Source organism: Astatotilapia calliptera, chromosome 15 (genome assembly GCF_964374335.1).
Source record: "Astatotilapia calliptera chromosome 15, fAstCal68.1, whole genome shotgun sequence".
Taxonomy (NCBI): Eukaryota; Metazoa; Chordata; class Actinopteri; order Cichliformes; family Cichlidae; genus Astatotilapia; species Astatotilapia calliptera.
Genome location: NC_137436.1, coordinates 12,916,125 through 12,938,244, shown reverse-complemented (window position 1 = coordinate 12,938,244; position 22,120 = coordinate 12,916,125). Strand labels below are relative to the sequence as shown.

Genomic DNA, 22,120 nt, shown 5'->3' with positions numbered 1-22,120 from the left:
TCTTGATTTAATGCAGGATTTCTTGTGAACACCTGAAGCTCATCAGTAATAACCAACTCTGTGTACGTTCATTTGATTTGTTGGTGCTTTATCAAGTAATGAATAACATATTATTTTACATTTTTCTTTGCCACCAAATGAGATTTGTATTACATAAAATGGTTCATTTGGGGTTAATCTCTCCAAAATCAGAGCAGTGCTTGCTCTCACAGGACATATGAAGCTGCAATCAAAATCCATCTTCAAATTCAAAAGTTTTACATGGAACTGCACGGGTCAAAAGTCCTCACATCTTATATGTGCAGCATGTGGGAGGCAGTGTGCTTAAAAAAAATAATGTACAGATATGTTATTGTTATGAAAAAGGTCAGACCTTACAAATAGCCCTGAAGGCAAGAAGAAATGGCTTTTTACTTTTATTGTGGTGGCACATGTGATACAAAAGTAAAGGAAAAAAAAAAAAGCTTCTGGATCTTGCATTCATTAAGCATAGTGACCTGGCCCAAATACATGTTGTACTAATTCAAGCTTAATCTGTCACAAGTCATAGACTGCATCATTTGTGTCTTTAGCATGGCTCACTCTAGTGCAAGTCCAAACTCAGGGCTGTCTTTGAATAGCTATAGTCCTTATACATCTTGCACAGTATTTATTAAACAGGTACAATAAAGTTAGGATGACTGCACTGGTCCTGACTGACTGTCCAGAGCGGGTAGCGAGACAGGCAAACGGCCCGAAGCGACAACAAATGCACTCACACGTGGAGACGTTTCACCTATTTTATTGGAAAATATTCAAAATAAACAAAAATGGCACAGCAGTATACAAATCTCAAAATGCATATAGCCAGTAGAAATACTGCAGTTCCCTCTGTGTAAATCTCTTGCTAGAAAATCATTTGTGATAATTGGGCAGGTGCTGGTCAATATACACACACGCACACATATGCACGCCTCCTTTTTCGGAGAAGAACACCTAAGTGTGATTTGAAAGTCAACGCCCGTCGTTGCATGTGTGTTTTTTGTGTTTAGTTGGTAGGTCGGTGGTGAGCAACATGCCGTACTGGACGAGAAACGCTGTGGGTCATTACGAGAGCTTTGCATATACAGAACACTCATTCAATGTTACTATATAAATGAATATATTTAAGACATAGCTAAATGATAAATACATCAATATATCCATGTTAGTGGCATTTCCAGACAAAGAAATTGCTATAAATTACTTTCAACCACAGTTACGTGTCGAACATTCTTGACTCTGATTAGAAGGTGAAAACAAACACCGATCAGGATAACTAAACTAAAAGAGGCAGTGAATTATATAATTTTTCTGGGGGGGGGGGATGGGCGATATTGTCAATAAAATGTTTGTTTGAGAGAAACCTGGAGCAGTGAAAAGAGCTTTGGGTTGTTGGGCCAAGCGAGGCTGAGCAGGGCTGAGAGAGAGACCAGGCCAAGCAGAGCCATCCATTTATTTATTTATTTTTCTTTCCCTCAGGCTTGCCTGATTTTGGATGGGGTGTAGTTCTTGTCAACAGACTCATCCTGTAGAAACATGTGCAGGCATCGCTCATTCTGAGCTAGAGGGTGACCGGCCACTCTGGAAAACAAAAGCAAAAGTGGACATTCAAACATGAAGCTTTGATGAGTTTAAACAGGGATGAGCACAAACAGGAAACAAGATTTTGCATGAATTACTGAAATGGACGTGAGAAGTGTGGGGATTTTTTTTTTTTTTTTTTTTTATAAATTGTGCTAGAAGGACAATTATTTAGCATTCAACATTTTTATGCAAGTATTTCTAAAGGATGATATCTTTTGTGTGCATGCTTTAAAAAAAAAAAAAAAAAAAAAGCACAAAAAAAAAAAAAAAAAAAGTGACTCGCCCACTTTTAATGGGTTATTTACAGCCTGCACAATAAACTGGTCATGTCAGGTGTTTTGCTGTATTTCAATCCTATCAGACTCCAGTAACATGTAAATGCATAAGGATTGATACAATGCTTTTAAAAGAATTTTACTGAGTATAACTGCGTTTTAAAGTATATATTTACACATATATGCCACATCCTTCAAAAGTGCCACTGTGGCATATGGGGGGAAAACATTTAAGTATAACTTTTGTTAAATTTAGTTAATAAGCAAGCTGAGTAGGTAAGTAAAATTTACTTTCACAAAGAAGCAGTCGTACAACAAAACAGAGTAAAATATGTAAGAATGGGTAAGTGCAGTAACAGCAATACAAAATCTGATCAAGATACAAAACAAACATGTAGTTTAAAAACAAAAATCCAAACAATAAAAAAAAAAAACGGTCAAATTACAAAAAGTTTTACAAGCTAACACTGCTTAATAACACATCTAGGTACTCGCCTGTCATTAAAAGCTGCTTCTCATTCACTGTTCAGTGTCTTAACCACCGACGACACAGAATGAACTTCAAACACTACAATAAGTGCACAACTTCAATTAGGCATTCCTGAAGTTACATGGGCACCATTTATAAACAGTTATAACACTCTTATTTTTGTGTGTGTGAAAGGCAAAGAATTTCCCACCTTTGTTTGAACCCTTTTAACTTGTCATCTCCCTACGGTCTCTAAAATATACTATACTATATTATATTATATGAGTGCATTCAAAGTCAAACCTGTTTAAATTTAGTGCGCAGTTTCGATTTGGGATAGATTTCAGTCAACAATGTCACTGATTCACTAACAAATAATTTAAACTACTCTGAAAAATAATTACGCTAAAGTAATTTATACTAATGGAGAATAAAGAGCTGATCTGAACTGATCTAGTTAACATATCGGTAGTTTAATGGTTAAAAGTTACTGTTATATATCATTGATATTATTATAAACTATATTGCCACATATAGTAATGTACAGCACAGTACATTTCCCTAATCGGCCAAAAATGTGAAAAAGAGTAACTCTTATTTGAATTTGCCATTTAACCGTAAATTTACGACAACTTTATCTCACATTTACAAACACATTGACAGTCACAAAAACTGTTCACTTGGGAGTAGTAATCCGTTTTCCCCCTTTTGACTCAGAAATGAGCAAAGATATAGAATTAAGTCACACCAAGGCAAACAGGAAAACTAGCAGACTGCCTGTCTCCTTCCACTATTTCACAAAGTTACTCTGATCCTAGTTTGAGGGATTGATAAGAGGCTCTGGAGTATTTGGTGTTCTCAAACGTCTTTAAATCCCAGTAGGACTTAAATGAATCAATATTTTATGACCCCCCTCCCAGTCAGAGTGGTAGTTCTTGTGGAAAATATTGGATGTTTGGGGCTCTGTTAAAGCCACTCTGACATCGAGTTTCCCTCAATGTCCCTTCAGATGACGCAAAGCGGCTTAACGAGAATGAGCCAGTGCACCTGAGACCCTTAAACGGCTCTTTTTGTAAACGACAAACTGCTCAGAACACATCAAAATGATAAGACTACACGCACTGTATGCATGCGTCTTAACCTCTGATAGGAAATATTTCATACAAATTAAGCAGCAAAGGGACTGAGCCAGAGGTCAAATACCAGGGCAGTCACCGGAAACATCAGGCTAGCTACCAACAAATACTGTTTAATAGGTTTGGAAATGTTGATCTGGACGTAAGGCGCAGCAGGAGCATGTTTACAATCTTTAAGCCATTTCCTCTTACCTGAAGCCAGCATTATGTATGACTAGCCTATCATAAAAAATAAAAAAAAGATTGTTCGCTCTTCTCCTCCTCCTCACTCATTTTGCAGGGATAATCATGTTTAGCATTCCAAAAGATTTCCTCTTCACAATGCTCTCAATCACAGATTTAACAATGCTGCCAGCCACATCAGCCGGTGTTAAGTCTGAACAATAATATGATTAACAGCAGTGTTTCATTCACAGAAAGCACGGGAGGGAGAAATCTTAATTACCAACACATTCTTGTCTCCTTTAAAAATAAATAAATAAATAAATAAATGAAGAAGAAAAAAACCATTTATGGATTTTAATGTTCCTCAACTGTCTTTGCACACTTAATATTCCAACAGGAAACATTGAAGCATTTGCACATGAAACAAAGATAATGGCCAAGTCTGCAATCAAAGCAAATAATTACAATCAGACTGTAACTTTTATTGTTCCGCAGCTGAAAACGAGGACATGCTGGATCAAAAATAAGCAGAGGTGCACACACCATCCCGTGGAACCACGCGCTGTAATTTGAGCTGCAATTAACATAAATTACACATCAACAACAAAACAAATGTGGGAAAAATTATGTTGTGGGGGTGCGCACTTGAGTCCTCTTTGGTTGTTCTTGTCCTTTGCGAGGTAATTATAAAGGAGATTTAAGGAGGATAGTGAGGAAAAAGACCTGCCCGTCTCCGAGGGTTCAGTTTGTTAACAATATGAAGAGAAGTGAAAAAGTTGAATCTAGTTATTGCACAACGTGCTTCATTGTTCGTCAGAGTTAAATAAAATAAATAAATAATTAAACTAGCAACGGCAGAAGCGGAAAACGACTGCAGCTGCAAAGAAGAAATTGTTAAGAAGAAATTGTTTTAACCTCATGGACGCATTGTGGGAGAATGGATAAAGACTGAGACGTGGACAGGCTTACTTGTTGAGAAACTGCTCCAGACCCTGTCTCCGCTCCTCGATGAAAGAGTCATCAAATATGCCATCATCTCCTCGGAAAGGAAGCTGCCGGAAAAGAGCTTTCCCCGGGAGAGGTGGTACAACCACCTGAGAGAACAGATTTCCCATTAGAAAGAAAAAAAGAAAAAGAAAGAAAGAGCAAAATTAAAAGTTTTTAATTGTTACAATAAATTATGAGAAATTTGAACAACTCAAACTATTTAAATATGGGTTTTGTCAATGCTTTTTGTGTGTCATTTCTGAAACTGTTTATGGGCTGAACCTAGACAGGGAAGAAAATGTTCTTTAACAACCCAAAGATGCACAAAACTCCCTTCTCTTTCATAGCAAAACACTGCAGATGTGGTCAATGTTATATGCTGATTTGATAAGCTAAGTACTCGAGCAGCCTTTGTGTGGAGTTCACTTCAATGGCTCACCTTGCTCTCCCTCTCCAGCTCCGCTCTGAGCCACTCAAAGTCGCTGTACCGCCTCCGTACAGAAGACTCCTTCAGCTTGAAGATGGGTAGGTTGGTCTATGGACAAACACAAGCCGCAGACTGTTACAGGTGTCACTTTTAAGAGCTGTTGTGATTTACAAAGAAATTGCCCTTAAACTCTGGCTGCAGTTATTCAAATGAAATCACAGTTTTTCAAGAAGTAGCTTGATATACACTAAGAAAATTTCAGGTAAGTCAGAGTGGTTCAAAGTAAAGCTCAGAAAGCTGAGTTCAAGAAATATCGATTGAATCGTTTAGCAAGTGATAGGAAAATCCAGTTTGTGTGGATGATTTCTCCCCCCACATATCTCTTTTTGCATTTTACTGCCATGCTTCGAGTCCACTTGCCCTCTGGGGAGGGACAGATCACTGCAAAATCCATTAAAAGCTGTCCCAAGTAATCACTTTTATCCTGATGAATAAAAGTGATTATGAACCTGTCCATAGGACATGAGTCGGCACTAAGTGCAAGGACAACAACAAAGAAAATCCTAATCTGTAACCAGATACCAGATTTCAAAGTAATCAAGCACTAATGGGAGATTCTGGACATCGCCATCAAGCCAATGAGTGAGAGAATAGTTATAATTAATATAATTTTGGAGACTCAATCCCACCGTGGAGGTGGCTTACTAAGACACTTTGCTGTTCCTACAGGTTGATGGTGAGGATAATGAAAATGATGCCCGTTTTATTTAAATAAAGTTATGGATTTATCACCACAATGTGATAAAGTAAATCTTTATTTTAAAGCTCAAAAGAATGGAAAATAAAAAGAAAACTGATCAGCAACTATGGGATTGATTTTTACTTCTGACTGTTGCTCAAACTAAGCAAGCAAATGTTAAACAGACTCATTCTTATATAGTGCTTTTTGACTGAGCACTCAAAGCTGAGTACTACTGTCTGACATTTCATATCCATCCATTTTCTTGCTCTCTCGTCCACTTCAGTGCCGTGGGAATTGCATCCAAGCTGACACCAGGTGAAGAGGATACACCCTGGACAAGTCACCAGTCTATCGCAGATTTACTCACTCACTGTATCGATGGGTTTTCATGCAAACAGAGTCATCACCACAGCTCCATACCATTTATACCAGCGCTGAAGCTGCAAGAACTCATTGAAGTGGTCTCCTAAACAATAGGTTTCCCTGCTTAGACAAAGCCTCCAGATCCAGAAACAAAGAAATCTGAAGTGTAATTTACTTTCTGAAAAATTAATTCTTATTCAGGTACATTATACATGTACTAAAATTGTTATTTAAACAGTTCTAACCTGTCACTTTAATGTACATAAAGTTATAATAAAAATCTGGCATTGGATACTCCAAATACCTGATCTATACAGCTCTGTATACCATTATTATCACTTTGACCTTCTGCTCACTCACTACTGACCTTGAGAAGAGAGGTCAGGGGTTAAATGTGACATATTTTAAATCTTCATACAATACTTTTTTATATGTTGATAATATACGGTGTATTTGTAACAACCACACTTTCAAAGTTTTTGTTAATTTTTTACAAATAAAACATTAAGTTGACCACAAAGACCTTGGTGGATGTAAGCCACATTTTATTGATTTGTTAACATGACCTCACTCTACATGCCTACAAATTCATTCAATTCTATATGTGGGATGTTTACACACGCAATTGTAAACGCCACCAAAAACAGGTAAATATTAAATCAACTGAGGAAGAAAAAAAAAACCCAGACGGATTGATTGATAATAAAATAATCACTAGTTGTAGTTCTGTTTTCGTTTGCTATATTAGGCCAATTCTGTTATTTCAAGTGTACTGGGTACTTTTATTTGATACAACCACCAAACTGCAAAGCAGTATCTCTGTACTGTTGGAAGTGTTCCTAGGGCTGTGCAATATGACCAAAATCTCATATCCTGATATAAGAATTCTATCGTCCCGATAACGATATAAATCACAAAAATATAACATTTTCTGTAAATTCTGTGAATCTCGGGCAGCTCGACTTGCCGGAAGTGTTCCCAGCTGTGCGTCATGTAGCTGGAGTCGAGTGTTTTAACTAGAGATGGCACGATACCACTTTTTTATGTCCGATACCGATACCGATATCATAAATTTGGATATCTGCAGATACCGATATGAATCCGATATAAATGGTAAATGGTAAATGGCCTGTATTTATATAGCGCTTTACTAGTCCCTAAGGACCCTAAAGCGCTTTACATATCCAGTCATTCACCCATTCACACACACATTCACACACTGGTGATGGCAAGCTACATTGTAGCCACAGCCACCCTGGGGCGCACTGACAGAGGCGAGGCTGCCGGACACTGGCGCCACCGGGCCCTCTGACCACCACCAGTAGGCAACGGGTGAAGTGTCTTGCCGAAGGACACAACGACCGAGACTGTCCAAGCCGGGGCTCGAACCGGCAACCTTCCGATTACAAGGCGAACTCCCAACTCTTGAGCCACGATCGCCTTGTCACCTGCCGACGCACTACTTTGTTTCCTGTTCTGTGTTGACTGGGCTGACACTGTTGAGTCTACATACGCTAGCTTAGCATAGTGTTTTTTAATCAACAAAACTGTTTTTTAAAATATCTTGCTGCATTTTGCAAGTCTGCAAGTTCATACTCAAGTTTAAAACAACAACTACACTAAAGCTATTCTGTTATACCTGTATACAAAAAAAATATTTCATAGTTCAGCAATACTGATCAATCTAATAAACTTAAACCTACACCATCCTCCCTATTCTGGTATTTTAAAGAGTACTTAGCGTAAATATTAAGCAACCTAACTAATAGGGTTCCAACTCCCAGCAACAACAAAATTAAATAAATAAAAAATAGGGAACCACCCCTCACGCGCCACCTCATGATGCTTAATCGACGTAATCAACCTTAATTTGATGCAGTGTGAAAAAAAATGCACAGAAATCAATTATTTTTCAAGAAATATTAAATAGATTCAACATCTTTCTTCAACAAAATTGCAGACTGCACAGATGGTACCTTCCCAAAGTAAAAAGTACTATAGCTTACTAGGGTATATATATTAGACTTAATAGTCACTATGTACAGTAATTGACTTCTATTCATTTTACATCAAATTAAAACTTTGGGTGTCAGATAATTATTTATTAAAAGCTAGACATTTTAAATGAGAATAAGAAAGAAAAGTATGTCTTTGTGCCCCCTTTTCCCAGTTAATGCCCTATCGGCCCCCCTGGCTAAACTTTGCTAGATCCGCCCCTGCACAGTTACCAGCCGTCAGCTACGTAGAAAAAAGATCCTGGTGTAGAAATTAATATTTAAATAAATTCTAACAACAGCTTATCAAGCTTAAACGTGCTGCTGTTGTTCAGCCGCTGGTTTGCTCTTTCTGGCGCAAAGTGGACCAAAAACAAACGAGAGACAGACTCGCGACAGAAAAGCCGATCAGCTGATTTAAGCAGTTTCACGATTGAAGTAGCAGCCGGAGAGCGAGAGGCAGTCGCTCGTTAAGCTTAACGTGGGAATGCTTTACAAACATTCAGAGATGGACTTACACACTTGCTTTACTTCTCTCGGGGATAACTTTGTCGGAGATGAAATGCCAGGTTGCTAGCGAAGCTCCACATGCTATCCAGACCACCGACAGGTCCTGCATGCCACAGCTGCTCTATCACGTGATGCATACGTTCTGAGGTGAGTTACGGCGTGTTGCAAGTTTTGTGAGGTGCTTTCGTGATATTTAATGGATCGGATTACATTTTTTATTTTTCTCCGATATCCGATCCAGTAATTTAGGTCAGTATCAGACCGATACCGATACGTAATATCGGATCGGTCCATCTCTAGTTTTAACAGATGCATTAAACGATACATTTTTAGACATAAGTTGTAACGGCCGCCGTTTTCTTTGTGAGTATTTATTACAAGGCGTGCTGCGGGGAAAAGCCTGTTCTAACGTTTGAGTCTAAGGTTTATTATTTAGCACCTGGCGGCTCTTTTTTTACTTCTCATCCGTAAATAATCTGCTCTTTCACGTGATTCAGTTTATTTTGAAAAGTCTCAAGTGGATCTTGAGCTTTATTGTGAAAGGTTTATGTGGAACATAAACAAGCGGACACGCGATGGTGTTACCGTTGTTGTTGCTAACCAAAACAGGCGCTTGTCCGTCAGTAGTGTGGTTATATTAAAAATGAGAAAGAGAGAACTTTAAGAAATTAATATAGCCACTACAGTGACCATCAAAACGGTGGAAAAAAATATTGCCGTAAACAGTTTATTTTGCGACACCACGAAACAAACGATAGCATAAAATGAAACGATAGATGTTTTTATATCGTCATCCGATATATATCGTTATATATCGAACAGCCCTAAGTGTTCCCCAAGAGTTAACAAACTCACCAAGACATTCATTTATTGGAAACATGTTTTAAGAAAATGTGATAACTAAAAACAAAACAAAGGTTTGTACTTTCTGTGGCAATCATATGAATATCAGAAAATTATCACTAAAAAGCTTTCAGGGAGAGCTTGAGCTAACTTGAAAGAGCTAGAGAGGAAGGTTTTATTGACTTGGTTTTGGGCATAGCTTTGTCTTATCTACTCTAACTTAGTAAAAAAAAAAAAAAAAAAAGGGAAGGGGGGGGGGGGAACAAAAAACTCCTTCAAATCGAACCAAACCGAACAGAAAATTGAAATTGGCCTCAAGGCGAAAAGAAATTCCACATTTTGCTAACCAAGGTCTGTCCCACTCAGAATGCTTTGCCATTTTTTTGTGCGTTCACACAGATGTGTGCATAATTCCAAGTTGCTGTTGACAAGCACTTGAGAGTGAATTTCATTTTAAAAAAAGAGGAGATGTTTCGACATTGACAGAGAACATTGAAGCAAACAGCACATTACGGCACAATGCCAAAGCTCTTCACTATTCCTGACAGCACATGGCCATCCCATGACAATGTACAAACAAGGAGGGAGTGAGTGAGCATTTCATTGGCAGGCTACATTCACAGAAGGTCAGAATTCATGGAAGAAGGAATCACAAGAGCAAAGCAATTGAGCAAGTAGGTGCAGCATGAATACAGCGCGAGCAGCAGACTGATCGATAAGCAGACGACTGTGACTGTGTGCGGTAAAGGGGATGGAGAGTTAACTAGAAGGCTGAGTAAATGGCTGAACAAAAGAGAAAGGAGGTGGGTGTACGTGGTCATAAAGAAGGAGCAGAGATACTAGAGAGGTTGGAAGCTTTGCCTGCTCTATGCAAGACTAATTGAAGAGGAGGAAGACCAGGAGTGGTCATTTCTCTCTCTCATGGTCTCCCCTTTTCAGTCTTTTTCCTTTTTATTTCCCTTGATCTGCAAAACTAAGTCACATTTTCTGCCCTTGAGACTCCTCTTGTGGTGTTTGAATGGGAAAAATATGGGCATTTGTTTTCTTCAGTCTTTGCTCTGTCCTATCCTCAACCTTCAAAATTATGGATCCCACCCGAGTTTAGTGGGCAAGAACAAACTCATCTGTCACACCCTTAGCAATGATGAAGAGAGTCGCCCATCAACCACGACTGGTTTGATGTTTAACTGTAAAATAAATGCTACCTGGGCAATTTACTCAATCGCACAGAATGTTTTCTTGAGCTGATGATTGGGTTAAAATCTGGACTCGTATAGACACACTGATCTTTCACATGACCCCTTCATCAATATACCCCACCGTCTTCCAAATGTGGATTTGAATACTATTACAGGTGATCTCACTTAAAAAGTCAGTGCTTTTGGTCCATTGAGTTTTCCTGATTTATTTATGAGTTCAGCTGAACACAATTTTCTTTTGCTTTCTTACCAACCATTTCAGTATTACAGTAAAGTTGGCCATCTATTGATCGTTTATCTTATAGGATATTCTCAGCTGACCGTTTCCTTTTCAATCTCACGGGACTTCATAACTGTCAAATGGATCACCTCAAAACTGCAACTGATACACACTAGAGGGCACAAATCACCTGTGTACAACTAAAAGGTTTGTATACATTAACTTGTCAGCATAATAACGCATAATATAAGATCCAGCGATGGACCTCTCTATGTCAGAAATCTGCAAAGAATTATTAACGTTTCACAGACAGGATGCAACAACACTAATAAACTGCAGTAAATAAGAAAGCCCTGTATGCCAACATATAATAAAAGCTTCTGAGGTGGCTGTGGAAGAGCAGGTAGAGTAGGTTGTCTACCAAGTGAAAGGTTGGTGGATCAATCTCCAGCTACTCCAGTCCATCTGTAGAAGTATCTTCAGTCAAGATACTAAACCCTGATACTGATAATTGCCAACGTTTTTTGCATCCATCAGAGTTTGAGTGCATATAAACGTTAGATAAAAGTGCTTAGGCATAGATAAAAGCACTGCATGAATGTATGGGATTGAGTGAATGAGAGTTGTAGTAGAAAGCTCTTTGAGTGCTCAAACTGAGGAGAAAGGTGCTATACAAGTACCTGTCCATTTACATTTAGCTTAACCATTTTCTAGCGGTTTGCTCTGCCTTTTTTCTACAAGTTTTCATGACTCTGCAGACATTTTTGTGTTTTAATCTAACTGGAATTTCTAACTGAAATTGCAGGAATAACTGATCCCTCAACACTGACACAAGTATGCCCAAGTAGTGAACGTAAGAGTTTACTGAATGGAGTTGAGGCATTGGTATTTAATGATGTAACTGCTGAAAGATTTATTTTTCAATGTTTAATTTACATGGCAGATGAGACAGGCAGAAATATGTGAACTGATAGGCAACAAAACACATATATGAAAATAGCAGATACTGTTTGTGTCACAGAGACTTATAGTACTTTAAAGGTCACTCCTCAGTTATTTCAGGTCAACTATACAAGGCTTACATGGACATTAAGTAAAGATTGAAAAAAAAAACAACCAACACAACTGCAGGTCAAACTCCTTAGTCCATTCTGCACCACATGCAAGCTATTTACATTGTGAATGCACTAACCCTGAAACTGCCAAGCATTCAATTCCTTGAAAAACAGCAGTTAGGACACTGGATCAGTTTCCCAGGCATGGATTAAGCATAGCCCTAGATTAAAAAGATGTTGTTGTTGTTTTTGTGAAACTGATTTATTGTAATAGCTATGCTATGGCGTTTAGTAATGTCTTGGCCAAAATGTGCAAGGAATTCCATAAAAAGACCTTATCTATATGGGAGAATTCGTTGATCTAAAACCTGTATATACCTTTTATCATTGATGCTGGCCTTTCAGATGTTCAAGCTGCCAATTCCACTAACACACCCCCATACCACATGCATACAGGCTTTTGAACTGAGCGCTGATAATAAGTCAGATGGTCACACTCCTCTTTAGTTGAGAGGATGCAGCGTTCATGTTTTCCAAAAAGAGTTTGAATCAATGATGAATTCAATGTGTCTGACCACAGAACAGTTTTCAACTTTGTCTTATTCACAAATCACAAAGGATCGCAATATTTTTTTGGGAATTGGGGTTATAAACAAGCTGATTTGAAAACAAAGTTTAGTCCCCCTTTTCCCCCCTTAGGACGAATACGCCAAATCACATCAATAAATATTAACTGATGTAATATTCAGAGCCTGGACTATACATAAAAAAGGAAATTCGTAAGATTATTTTAAATAAATAAGGCCACATTTATTACATTTAAAACATAAAACCAAGTGAAATAACCTGGTTCAGGTGACACTGTATTAACTGTAGGAGTATTTCCTTACACTGGGCACAATATCTGCCACTCCCTCTTTCAACTGTTTTTTTTGTGTGTGACTAAACAGCCCACCAAAAAACTTCCTTTTTCAATTATTTCAAGTTCATTCCAGGTGAAGCTGTCAATGAACCCCTCACTCCTCCTCGTTCTCAGGTCACAGGAGAAGTGGATTATCTTAGCTTTATCGCCCCAGTGCTCTAGCATTAACTCCGCTCTCCTCTCACCGTGGTTCGTCCCTGCTGCGTCATGTTACCTCACAGCATGGAGCGCCACAAAGTTAATCCCCACCACAACAGATCACAGTTACAGGTAATCTGCCACCGCCGTGACTCTAATCCCATCACGTGAACACAGAAAACACTTATCCATGTGCGAGCACACATTGACAGAGGAGGTATGCAGGCACAGGTGTTAGGCACAGGATTTGACCAGTCACACATTTAACAATGTAAATATAATAGTCCAAAGCATTCGAGCCTGCTTGTATGCACACTAGAACCCGGACCACTTATCTCAAGACAATGAAGCAAGCAGTGAGAGTGTAAGGAAAGAAAGTCACCTGGCCTTTCAGTTCCCTCACCCACCATAACCCTGTGATTAAGAGATTGGCCTTTCAGGACAAGGGGAGGAACGAAAACGACAGAACTGAAAAATGAGAGGTCTCACTCATGCTTTCTCTCTCTAACACGAACACATAGAAAGAGGCGGTGCGTGAGAGCTCTACAAGTCAAAGATCAGGTTTCCCCGGCCTCTGTTCTTTTCACGGCTGGTTAGAGGTTAGGACCAGGGTGTATCAACTTACTAACCCCTCACAGTGATCAGAACAGGGGACCAGCCCACACCCAGTCAGGTCTTAGGATTTTATTAACTGATTTTTTTTTTAGTTTTTTTTTTTTTTAAAAGGGACACAAAAAAAAAAAGAAGAAAAAAAAAGATGCTTTCCTCACTTTGTAAAAGACAGATACAAGAGGAAAGCCAGACAAAACAGCAAGCAAAAGGCACAAATAGGATATTTGCAAAGGTAGAAAAATACAGAAATGAGAAATTAATGGCCACGTTAAAAGCAAAGGTGGAAAAATAGATTTTTAGACATCATTAAAATAGGAGCATAAAGCTACATGTACCTCCTTCAAAGTGGATCTGCTTGCTTCACTTTCAATTATGAGTGTTCAAGGTGCAATCTACGCTCCATAGGAAGAGCATGTGATTCATAATGTGTGGGACACAATACCTTAGGCTCATTGAAAATGGGTTGAAAAGAGGCAGAACCCTTAAAAACAGCGAGACACAGAGAGAGGGAGAGAGGGGACAAAGATCACTCATCTCCTGAGAGAATAGTTCAAGGCCACCATGCATTAGCTTTTAGCAGGATGGATTAAGTCAAGTTTGAGAGTGCACATCCTAAACCTCCCCCATGCCCCCTTCTCACCCCTCCCATATAGTCCCCTTTCAGAATAATAGCATTAAAAATGGCAACATAATACCATCTCATTGCATCATATTCCAAAATGGGAAAAAAAGACCCCGAACAAAAGAGTTGGGGCTATGGGTCTCTTGCTCTCGCCTCTCCATGTACTCTCTCACTCGTTCCCTCGCTTGCCGGCCTCTGCGGCCTGACAGCCTACCCTCTCTCCGACTCGCCTAGCTGGCAAAAAGCTGCTTTGTTGCCATAGTATCAACTCCCACTTTTGATACTGTCATTTCAAGTAGGATATGGTAGCCTTGATACAATATGTTCCCCATTTCCATTAAAATAGTTGTCGAAGAGGATGCTGTAGACTTTGGATTACACTTGACTGTGCCTGACAAGCCTCCCCTCCTCCCCCCACAATCCACACACACCCACACACACCATCTCTCCCCATTTTATTAATGACCAAAGGCCCCCGCCCTCACCCTGGTGCCCAAATGGAAAAGAGAAAGAAAGAGAGAGGGAGAAGCTATGGGAGAAGAGAAGAGGAGGGGTAGAAGACTGAGTGAGAGTGGGAGACACCGCTATAAGAGCCCTTTTATGTACTCCTATCCATAAACAAAGTGAGATCCCAAAGTTCGCTCCCCTGAATGTGCTCTCTGGATGAGATGGGAACCAACTAAAATTTTGATAATATCCATCACCCATTCCTCCTACTCCACACACATACACCCCCATCCCAGCTCCAACCCCCTGTTTGCTGAGGGTCCAAACAAATACACTATGCTGTATTGAGGGGAGGGGGGTCCGCCAAACCAGACACTACACAGAAAAAAGTAAAAGACCATTAAGGTGATATGATAGGACTCATGAAAAACAACTCTCTCCATTAGGAACATGAAACATGTGCAGAAGCATAAAAAAAGCAACCATAAGCCACTTCAAAAACTACCCTTAAAACGAAGGGATTTGGATTGGAACAGATATCCATTGTTTCAGCATGACCCCCGACATTACGAGTCTGCTCATGCAAAATGAGATATCCGCCTCCTTTCGGTGTGAACTTAGCTTCCACTTCGTTAAAAAACTGATGCATAGAGTGAGAGATTGATCCCATTAATTTCAAACGCCAAACGCAGGCCCGTCTGCCAACAAGTGACTATGCCTCACAGCCACAGTAAACAATGTTTAAACAATTTGTCTCGCCACTAACTTTGTGAGCATCCCAACACCGCCGGTGAGTCACAGGCAAACTGAATGACTCTTATTTCAACAGTCTCGGAGCAAACTTCATGATTTCAGTTATCATGGGGAACAACGGTAACACGGTATGAACCAGGAAAGTGACTGCACACAGCTGGGAGTAAAATGGGAAAGTAAGCAACAGGATGAAATCTGGTGAGGGGGTGGCTTTCTGCCCTCCCATGGGTGGGGGGGTGAGTTGGAGGGTGAGGATGGGGAGTAAATGCTCCAGCTCCCCCTCACCACACACACACCCACCCAGCCACCCTGGCCTGGTTCAATTCTTCTCTTTTCTCAATGAGGGGATTAGGCAGACTCTCTCACTGCGGCCACAAGAGCTCTCTCGATTTCGGGGTGGATAGCGGGACAGCAGTGAGAACAGGGGAAAAGGTTAGGAACGGAAACAGTACAGAGTAATGAGATGATATATTTCAAGTATTCTGAAATATTAAAAGAAAGGTAGATGAAGAGGGGGAAAGAGGGGAAAAAAAGCAATGAAGGGGCAAAGCAAACACTACGCATTCCAGACCTAGGCCTTGTGGCAAACACTCTTTAATGGCTGGAGATGGAGTAAAACGCTTCCAAAGAAAGCTAAAGAAAGGAGAAGGAGAGAAGCAAAGCTAAGTTGACACCACGTTTGTTGAGAAGTGAGGGATGCACCGCTTCTTCTGTGGTCTTATGCAAAGCAGGGTCACACAGGGCTATGAGGTGCACAATAATGCTGATTACACGCATATGCTAATTATTACACGCTAATCAAGTACAGTAGCCTTATATTCAACGCTAATGCCTGGAGACAGCTTCTCTCCTCTCAACTCGTTTCTTAAAGGTAAAGGAAAACGACTAAATACTTGAGGGCTGGTAACCAATCTAAATACTCCGGGCCAGTAACTACAGGGGTGTCAGTCAACCAAGATGACAATTTAGAGATGAGGAGATGGAGCAATCAGATGAGCCTATAGTGACTGTCTGACAGTCTGTGTATTTAAAATCGAACACAAAAGGTCCAATAATAGTTACATTTATACAAAATTGCCTGGCTTATGTGGCAAAACTGACAAGCCTTTAAAAGGAGTTCTTAAAGCTTGAAAATACTGTAAAAAATACAAAGTTTACCTCGTGGCTAACCCAGCTAAAATGTGTCTTTTTTTCGTTTCTCGTGAATCTAACTGCCTGCTTGTTGTGTCTGCATGTCAAATAAGACTTATATTTTAACATTCTCACAAAATTCCTGATGTAGGCATGACATTTAATATCTGACAAAAGCAGCAGCAGCTGAATCAAACGGTCCAAGGTTGTCCAAGTTGTTCACCATGGAGCTTTCACTGAGATTATCAGCACAGGCAGACTGCTAAGTTGTCACTGAAATAAAAAACGTTCAAACTTTTCATTGTTCTAAAAAACTCTTAAAATCTATAGTTTTATGACAACCACGTCAACTCCCATTTCCATGTATGATATGATTTAAAACTCCAATAATAGAGCAAGCGACCTTTAGTTTATATTTACATTTTTATTTTGTAAGACATTTATCCTATCAACACTGTGGGTACTGTGCCATAAACAGGATCAAAGAAAAGCATTTGCAGATTTAAGCAGGTTTGATGTTTCAAAGGTGGATTGCCAGATACATTTAGGTCCATAAGTATTTGGAAAATGACACAACTCTTGTCTCAGGACACAACCACAGTGGACTATAAATCAAACTATCGAGACACGATAGAAATGCAGACTTTCAGGGGATTTACAGACATTTTATACATATAAATTTCTAGAGGCTCTAAGGTAATTATAGAAGCTAACCATTTTAAGGAGTGCTTTTAATATGCTGTTTCATCCTGTGACTTGCTTTGACACATTTGCTCCAAAAGGTGTCCAACTGATCTCTCTAACCTTAGCTCTGTCTTCAGCAAGTGAAAAGCATGCTCTATTTACTTTAGATCTGGAGACCGACTTGAAGAAAAAAAAAAGAACTTCACAATATTTCTTTGAGTTGAGAAACACTTGAGCTGCTTTTGCAGTGTGATTTGGGACACTACTCATTTGCACTATGAAGTACTGTTCAATCCATTTTGCAGGATCTTTTGAGTGAATCTCAGCAGAAAGTATAGCCCTGTAGTCTTCACAATTCATTCTGCTACTTTTCAACAGTCACATAATAAATAAACACTAATTCCACTGACAGTCATACATGAAAGTGCCATAAAAAATGTCTCCACCATGTTTGACAGGTAATATGGCATGCTTTAGATCATGAGCCACTTCTCTCCCTCTCCATTATTTTCTCTTCAAGTATGATTGAAGTATGCACACCAGTCATTCTGGTACAAGTTAATCTTGTTTGCGTGTTTCAAATATTATTTCAAAACTATGCAGACTCTTCTAGATGGTTTCTGACAGTCTAATCAGGGCTGCTTGTACTTGAGTGCAACCAGTGATTGGCACCTTGTTGTAAACCCTTTGTTATTTACATTTATGAAGGTATCTCTTGACTGTAGACCGCCTCGTGGCTTGGTTAGATGTTGTGAAGCTGCTTTCCTTAACCATGGAAACCCCCTATTTTAGTTGTATTCTGTAGTCTTTCAGACCTTTTGGTGTTGCTGATTTGGCCAGTCTGATCATTTCCATCTCTCTGTTAGGTTTATTTTAGGTTTTCAACCTATTGCCCTCCTTTACTTGCGTCAGCATCTTTGTTTTTCATCTGCTTAATTTGCAATAAAACAACAAGGGAACAGATCTCATCTGACAAAGAAAATGTCAGTCAGTTATTAATTATTTTTGAGCATCTAAAAATGGGAAAATGTATAAAAATTGGTTCAAGGCTTCTTGAATTAAAGCTGTCACCAAGTCATGAGGATGCAGGTGCATCATTGCAGTTCTATCACATCTGGAGAGTTTAATTAAAATCCACAGCAGTTGTGGACAGAGGCAAAAAAAAAAAAAAGTGTGATTTTCCAAATATGTCTGTGAAGGTTCTCAGTCATCCAGGTCATCGTAGTCAAAGGAACTTGCAAAGAAAAGCGTCTGGACTTCTTTAAGTTACTTGAAGACGTTTCAGTTCTGAACTGAAGAAGCTTCTCGGATGAGAGGTGAAACGTCTTCAAGTAACTTAAAGAAGTCTAGACGCTTTTCTTTGCAAGATTTTCCAAATACTTAACTGAACTAACTATTTTGCCAAATATCGCAATTACAGTGATTTATTTCTATAATTACAAGTTCCCAGGAAAAAAAATACACTTCATCTTTGAGAACAGATCTTAAAAAGATACATTTGTTCTTTTGTTGTTGTTACATTGCAACAGTTTTAAGACACAAAAAGCCTAACAAAGGTTAGTGTTGGAGTTAATGTTGACTATGATTTGTTATTTTAATAGTTTGATTTTGGTTACTAGTGATCTGTATCAACACTGAAAGAAATGTATCAGCTGACCTCAGCTATTCAAGGCTAATTTTTACTCTGACCACAAAGTTGCAGTAACAGAAAGATACACAGGATGTGTTTTGCAATTGCTGACTCTCTAACAGTTCTCATCCTGACCTATTGCTCAACAACACTGTTGCATTTCTACGCAGCATTAGCTGCCATCCCAGAATTTCACATTTTAAAAAAAAAATGTACACTGACAGCCAAATAGATAGTAAAGTGACAAAAATAATTCTTTATACGAAAAAAAACAAAACACCTTTTGTTCTCCTCTACAAGTTGGAGGAAGTAAGTGTGTTGTAAGGGGGTGGGTGAAACTGGACAGGATCAGGCAGCATCCTGCATCCTGTCTTTATAGCTCCAGAGAAGCTGACTCAAAAGTATGCTTTCCTTTAGGCTTCTGGTGATTTGTCACGTCAGAAAAGCTACAAAGTAAAATACTATACCAACCAAAATGTTCGCATTATGTCCCAGTGCACCATTTAGTCATACAGGCCAGTCCTCACCTCAGGATTGTCATTAAGTGTGACCAATACTGTTATCTGTGGTTTGCACTCGGACAATGGGGTGTGGCTGGAGATCAAATGTTCAGAAAGACGTTAAGTCTTTGAGAAGGTTATGTGTTTCGCTTAAACCGAGGTTATATAACTGCAGTTTATTTGTAGACATGTTTCAGCTGCGCTGTGGAAAAACACTTGAGGCTAATGTAAACACACACACGCGCGCGCACACCCCTTCTTTCCCGGAGCGATGTCGCCGTCAAAAGACACAGACACCGTTTCCGTTAACCACGTTATCAAACACTTTTAATTAACATGCAGTCAAACAGCTTTATGTACACCAACAACGTTGAGCAGACAGTGTAACGTCAGGTAACCGTGCAGTCAGATAAAGGCTGCTAGCTTCCTAGCAAGCGTCGACTAATTCCTTTAGCAACGGACAATTTGATACTTCTTAATAGCCCACACTTTTAAATATCGACCATTTGAATGTCTTAGTGGGGGCAAAAATCGCGATGTCATAAAAATTACAACTTTCTGTGACTGCAGAAAAGATATGTTTGCGTGCTTAGGTGTGTAGCTTAAAAGCTAGCGCCATTTGCACTTGTTACGGTAGGCTCACCTTCAGTCTGACTTCGTACGTGGTGTATCTGCCTCTGCCCACCCCGACCGTCTCAGGGTTGCTTACATCAATCTCTAGAAAGTTACTCGGAGGTCCATAGGCGTCATTTAAGTTCTGAGGCTTGGTGTAAAGCCTTCTTGTATCAGCTATGGTTTCAGCCATGTCTCCCTTTCCTTCTAGCAGCCTGGGGATTGCGTGAAGTTAGTCAGATTACGAATATGCACGTCACCTTGATGGCCTTCAAAATAAAGGATTTTGGTGAATGCTGTGTATGTAAAATGAAGACTGACGTTAAAATACGGTCTGATTTCCTGACTTATCCGAGTTTAAAGATGAGATATATTGTTATTTAATTTCTCCACGTGAATGTTGTTCTTGCTAGAGCTAAAAATAAAAATTTCATAGTTTATTCTGAAGGCAAACCACGCAAATTTCGGTTTCACCCAGTCACTTACTCTCGCCAGCTTGAAATGCCGTAGAGCTGAACTTCCGATCAGCTGAGGTTCAGCTGACGCTTCTCTGTCACCCCCCTGCTCGATTTATTTACAACCTGCCAGCGGGCACATTACACACATCGATTACTACACTACAGACACAAACGTGTTCATTTTACCCTACAACCCAGATCAAACACAGCTAATAATATAAAGTGACTGCTAGAACGGAAACTTGTTACTGTCACACCCCAAGCGACCGAAATATAGAAATTTAATGGTCAGTATTATATTATTCTCCTTGAAAGACCTAGTTCACAGGGTTAGTCATAATAATTGGCAATCAATAACAGTTTATAGTCAAAAACGGAGAAAGAAAATCGACATAATACAGAATACAAACTATAAATTTTATAAAAATGTATAATTATATTGTTCCTTTGACGCAAAATCTTATAGGTTTATGTGTATAGATACTATAGATTTGAGATACATTCGTGACATTTATTTAAATTTGAAGTATTCTAAACGCCCCTTCGTCGTGCTATTGCGAAACGCTTGTGTGGATGAATCTCAATAAAGTTTTAGCGTTTTGAAACATCATGGCGACTTACACGGCTGCTGCCGCTGTCAGTCGCTCACTGAAGTTTTTCCTCAAAGACTCTCCTTTGATTTCACGTCAGATTTGTTGTTTGTCGAGCAGTTTCTCTGGAAAAGGTAGGCGACTCTGCGCCAACGTGCAGAGTCTAACCCGTCCGGGAAATGTTTCAGACTGTATTTCCTCTATCTAAATTCCGTGTGCTACAACTACACATTTATTGCTACGACATGTTTTAATACAGCTTTACTGGAATCATATTATAACATCTAGATTATACTATATCGAGGCATATTTTATGTTTGCATGTAACACTGACGTGTTCTGGTGTAATGCTTCAAGGTTACAGTAGTTGGAGGGCATGCTGTTCATCTGCATCGTCCTGCTCGTCGGATCCTCCAGCAGCAGACACGTGTGGCTCCAGTGAAACTCTTGTGCACTTTGATAGCCTCGTTCAGGGTGGCTTCCTGAGGAGGGATGCCCAACAGAGACGGGTTCTCCAGCAGCTGGCCCAGCTGCAGCACACCCTCAAGAGCTACAGTAACAGTATCTACTTGAATCAAGACATTCTAAACTCAAAAGATGACAGCAGCCAACATCACAGTGGCACCAGAGCAGGCGAAAACAAAGGCAGTGAGCTCACTGAAAAGGTAATGACATGATTGTTCATGTATCATCACAGAGAAGTTGTGCTGACCATGGTTGGAGTGAATAAGGCAGGTTTGGCTTTTCAGAGAAGCTACAACTTGCCCGTTTTTATCCCCAATATATACCACAGCTAGTCAGTTACTGCAAAAATCAGGACTTTTTTTCTTCACTCTATGTATACTTACTAATATAATACACTCTTCTATTAGGTATACCCCCCTTCCCCTTCAGAAGTGCATTATGGGCTAGATTAAACAAGGTGTTGGTAACATTTCTCAGAGATTTTCTTCCATATTAACATGATTGTATCACACAGTTGCTTTAAATCCATGATGCAAATCTCCTCTTCCACCACATCACAAAGGTTT

General features: G+C 39.5%; 2 protein-coding genes across 5 annotated transcripts in view; one reads left to right on the top strand and one right to left on the bottom strand.

The window, feature by feature from the left end:
• Positions 1–765: 765 nt before the first annotated feature.
• Positions 766–20,285, bottom strand: snx3 (sorting nexin 3). Its single transcript, XM_026142464.2, has 4 exons — positions 20,073–20,285; positions 5,077–5,172; positions 4,620–4,744; positions 766–1,602 (listed from the first exon to the last, which is right to left on the bottom strand). The coding sequence occupies exons 1-4, from the start codon at positions 20,232–20,234 to the stop codon at positions 1,497–1,499; spliced, it is 489 nt and encodes a 162-aa protein (XP_025998249.1). The 5' UTR covers positions 20,235–20,285; the 3' UTR covers positions 766–1,496.
• A 781-nt stretch (positions 20,286–21,066) lies between these two features.
• afg1lb (AFG1 like ATPase b) overlaps positions 21,067–22,120 on the top strand; it is a 30,438-nt gene continuing 29,384 nt past the window's right edge. For all 4 annotated transcript variants that reach the window (XM_026194147.2, XM_080289593.1, XM_026194148.2 and 1 more), the window contains exons 1-2: positions 21,067–21,223; positions 21,447–21,754. In XM_026194147.2, the coding sequence (XP_026049932.1) occupies positions 21,109–21,223; positions 21,447–21,754 (423 nt within the window). In that variant the 5' untranslated portion in view covers positions 21,067–21,108. The remainder of the gene's footprint in view (positions 21,224–21,446; positions 21,755–22,120) is intronic.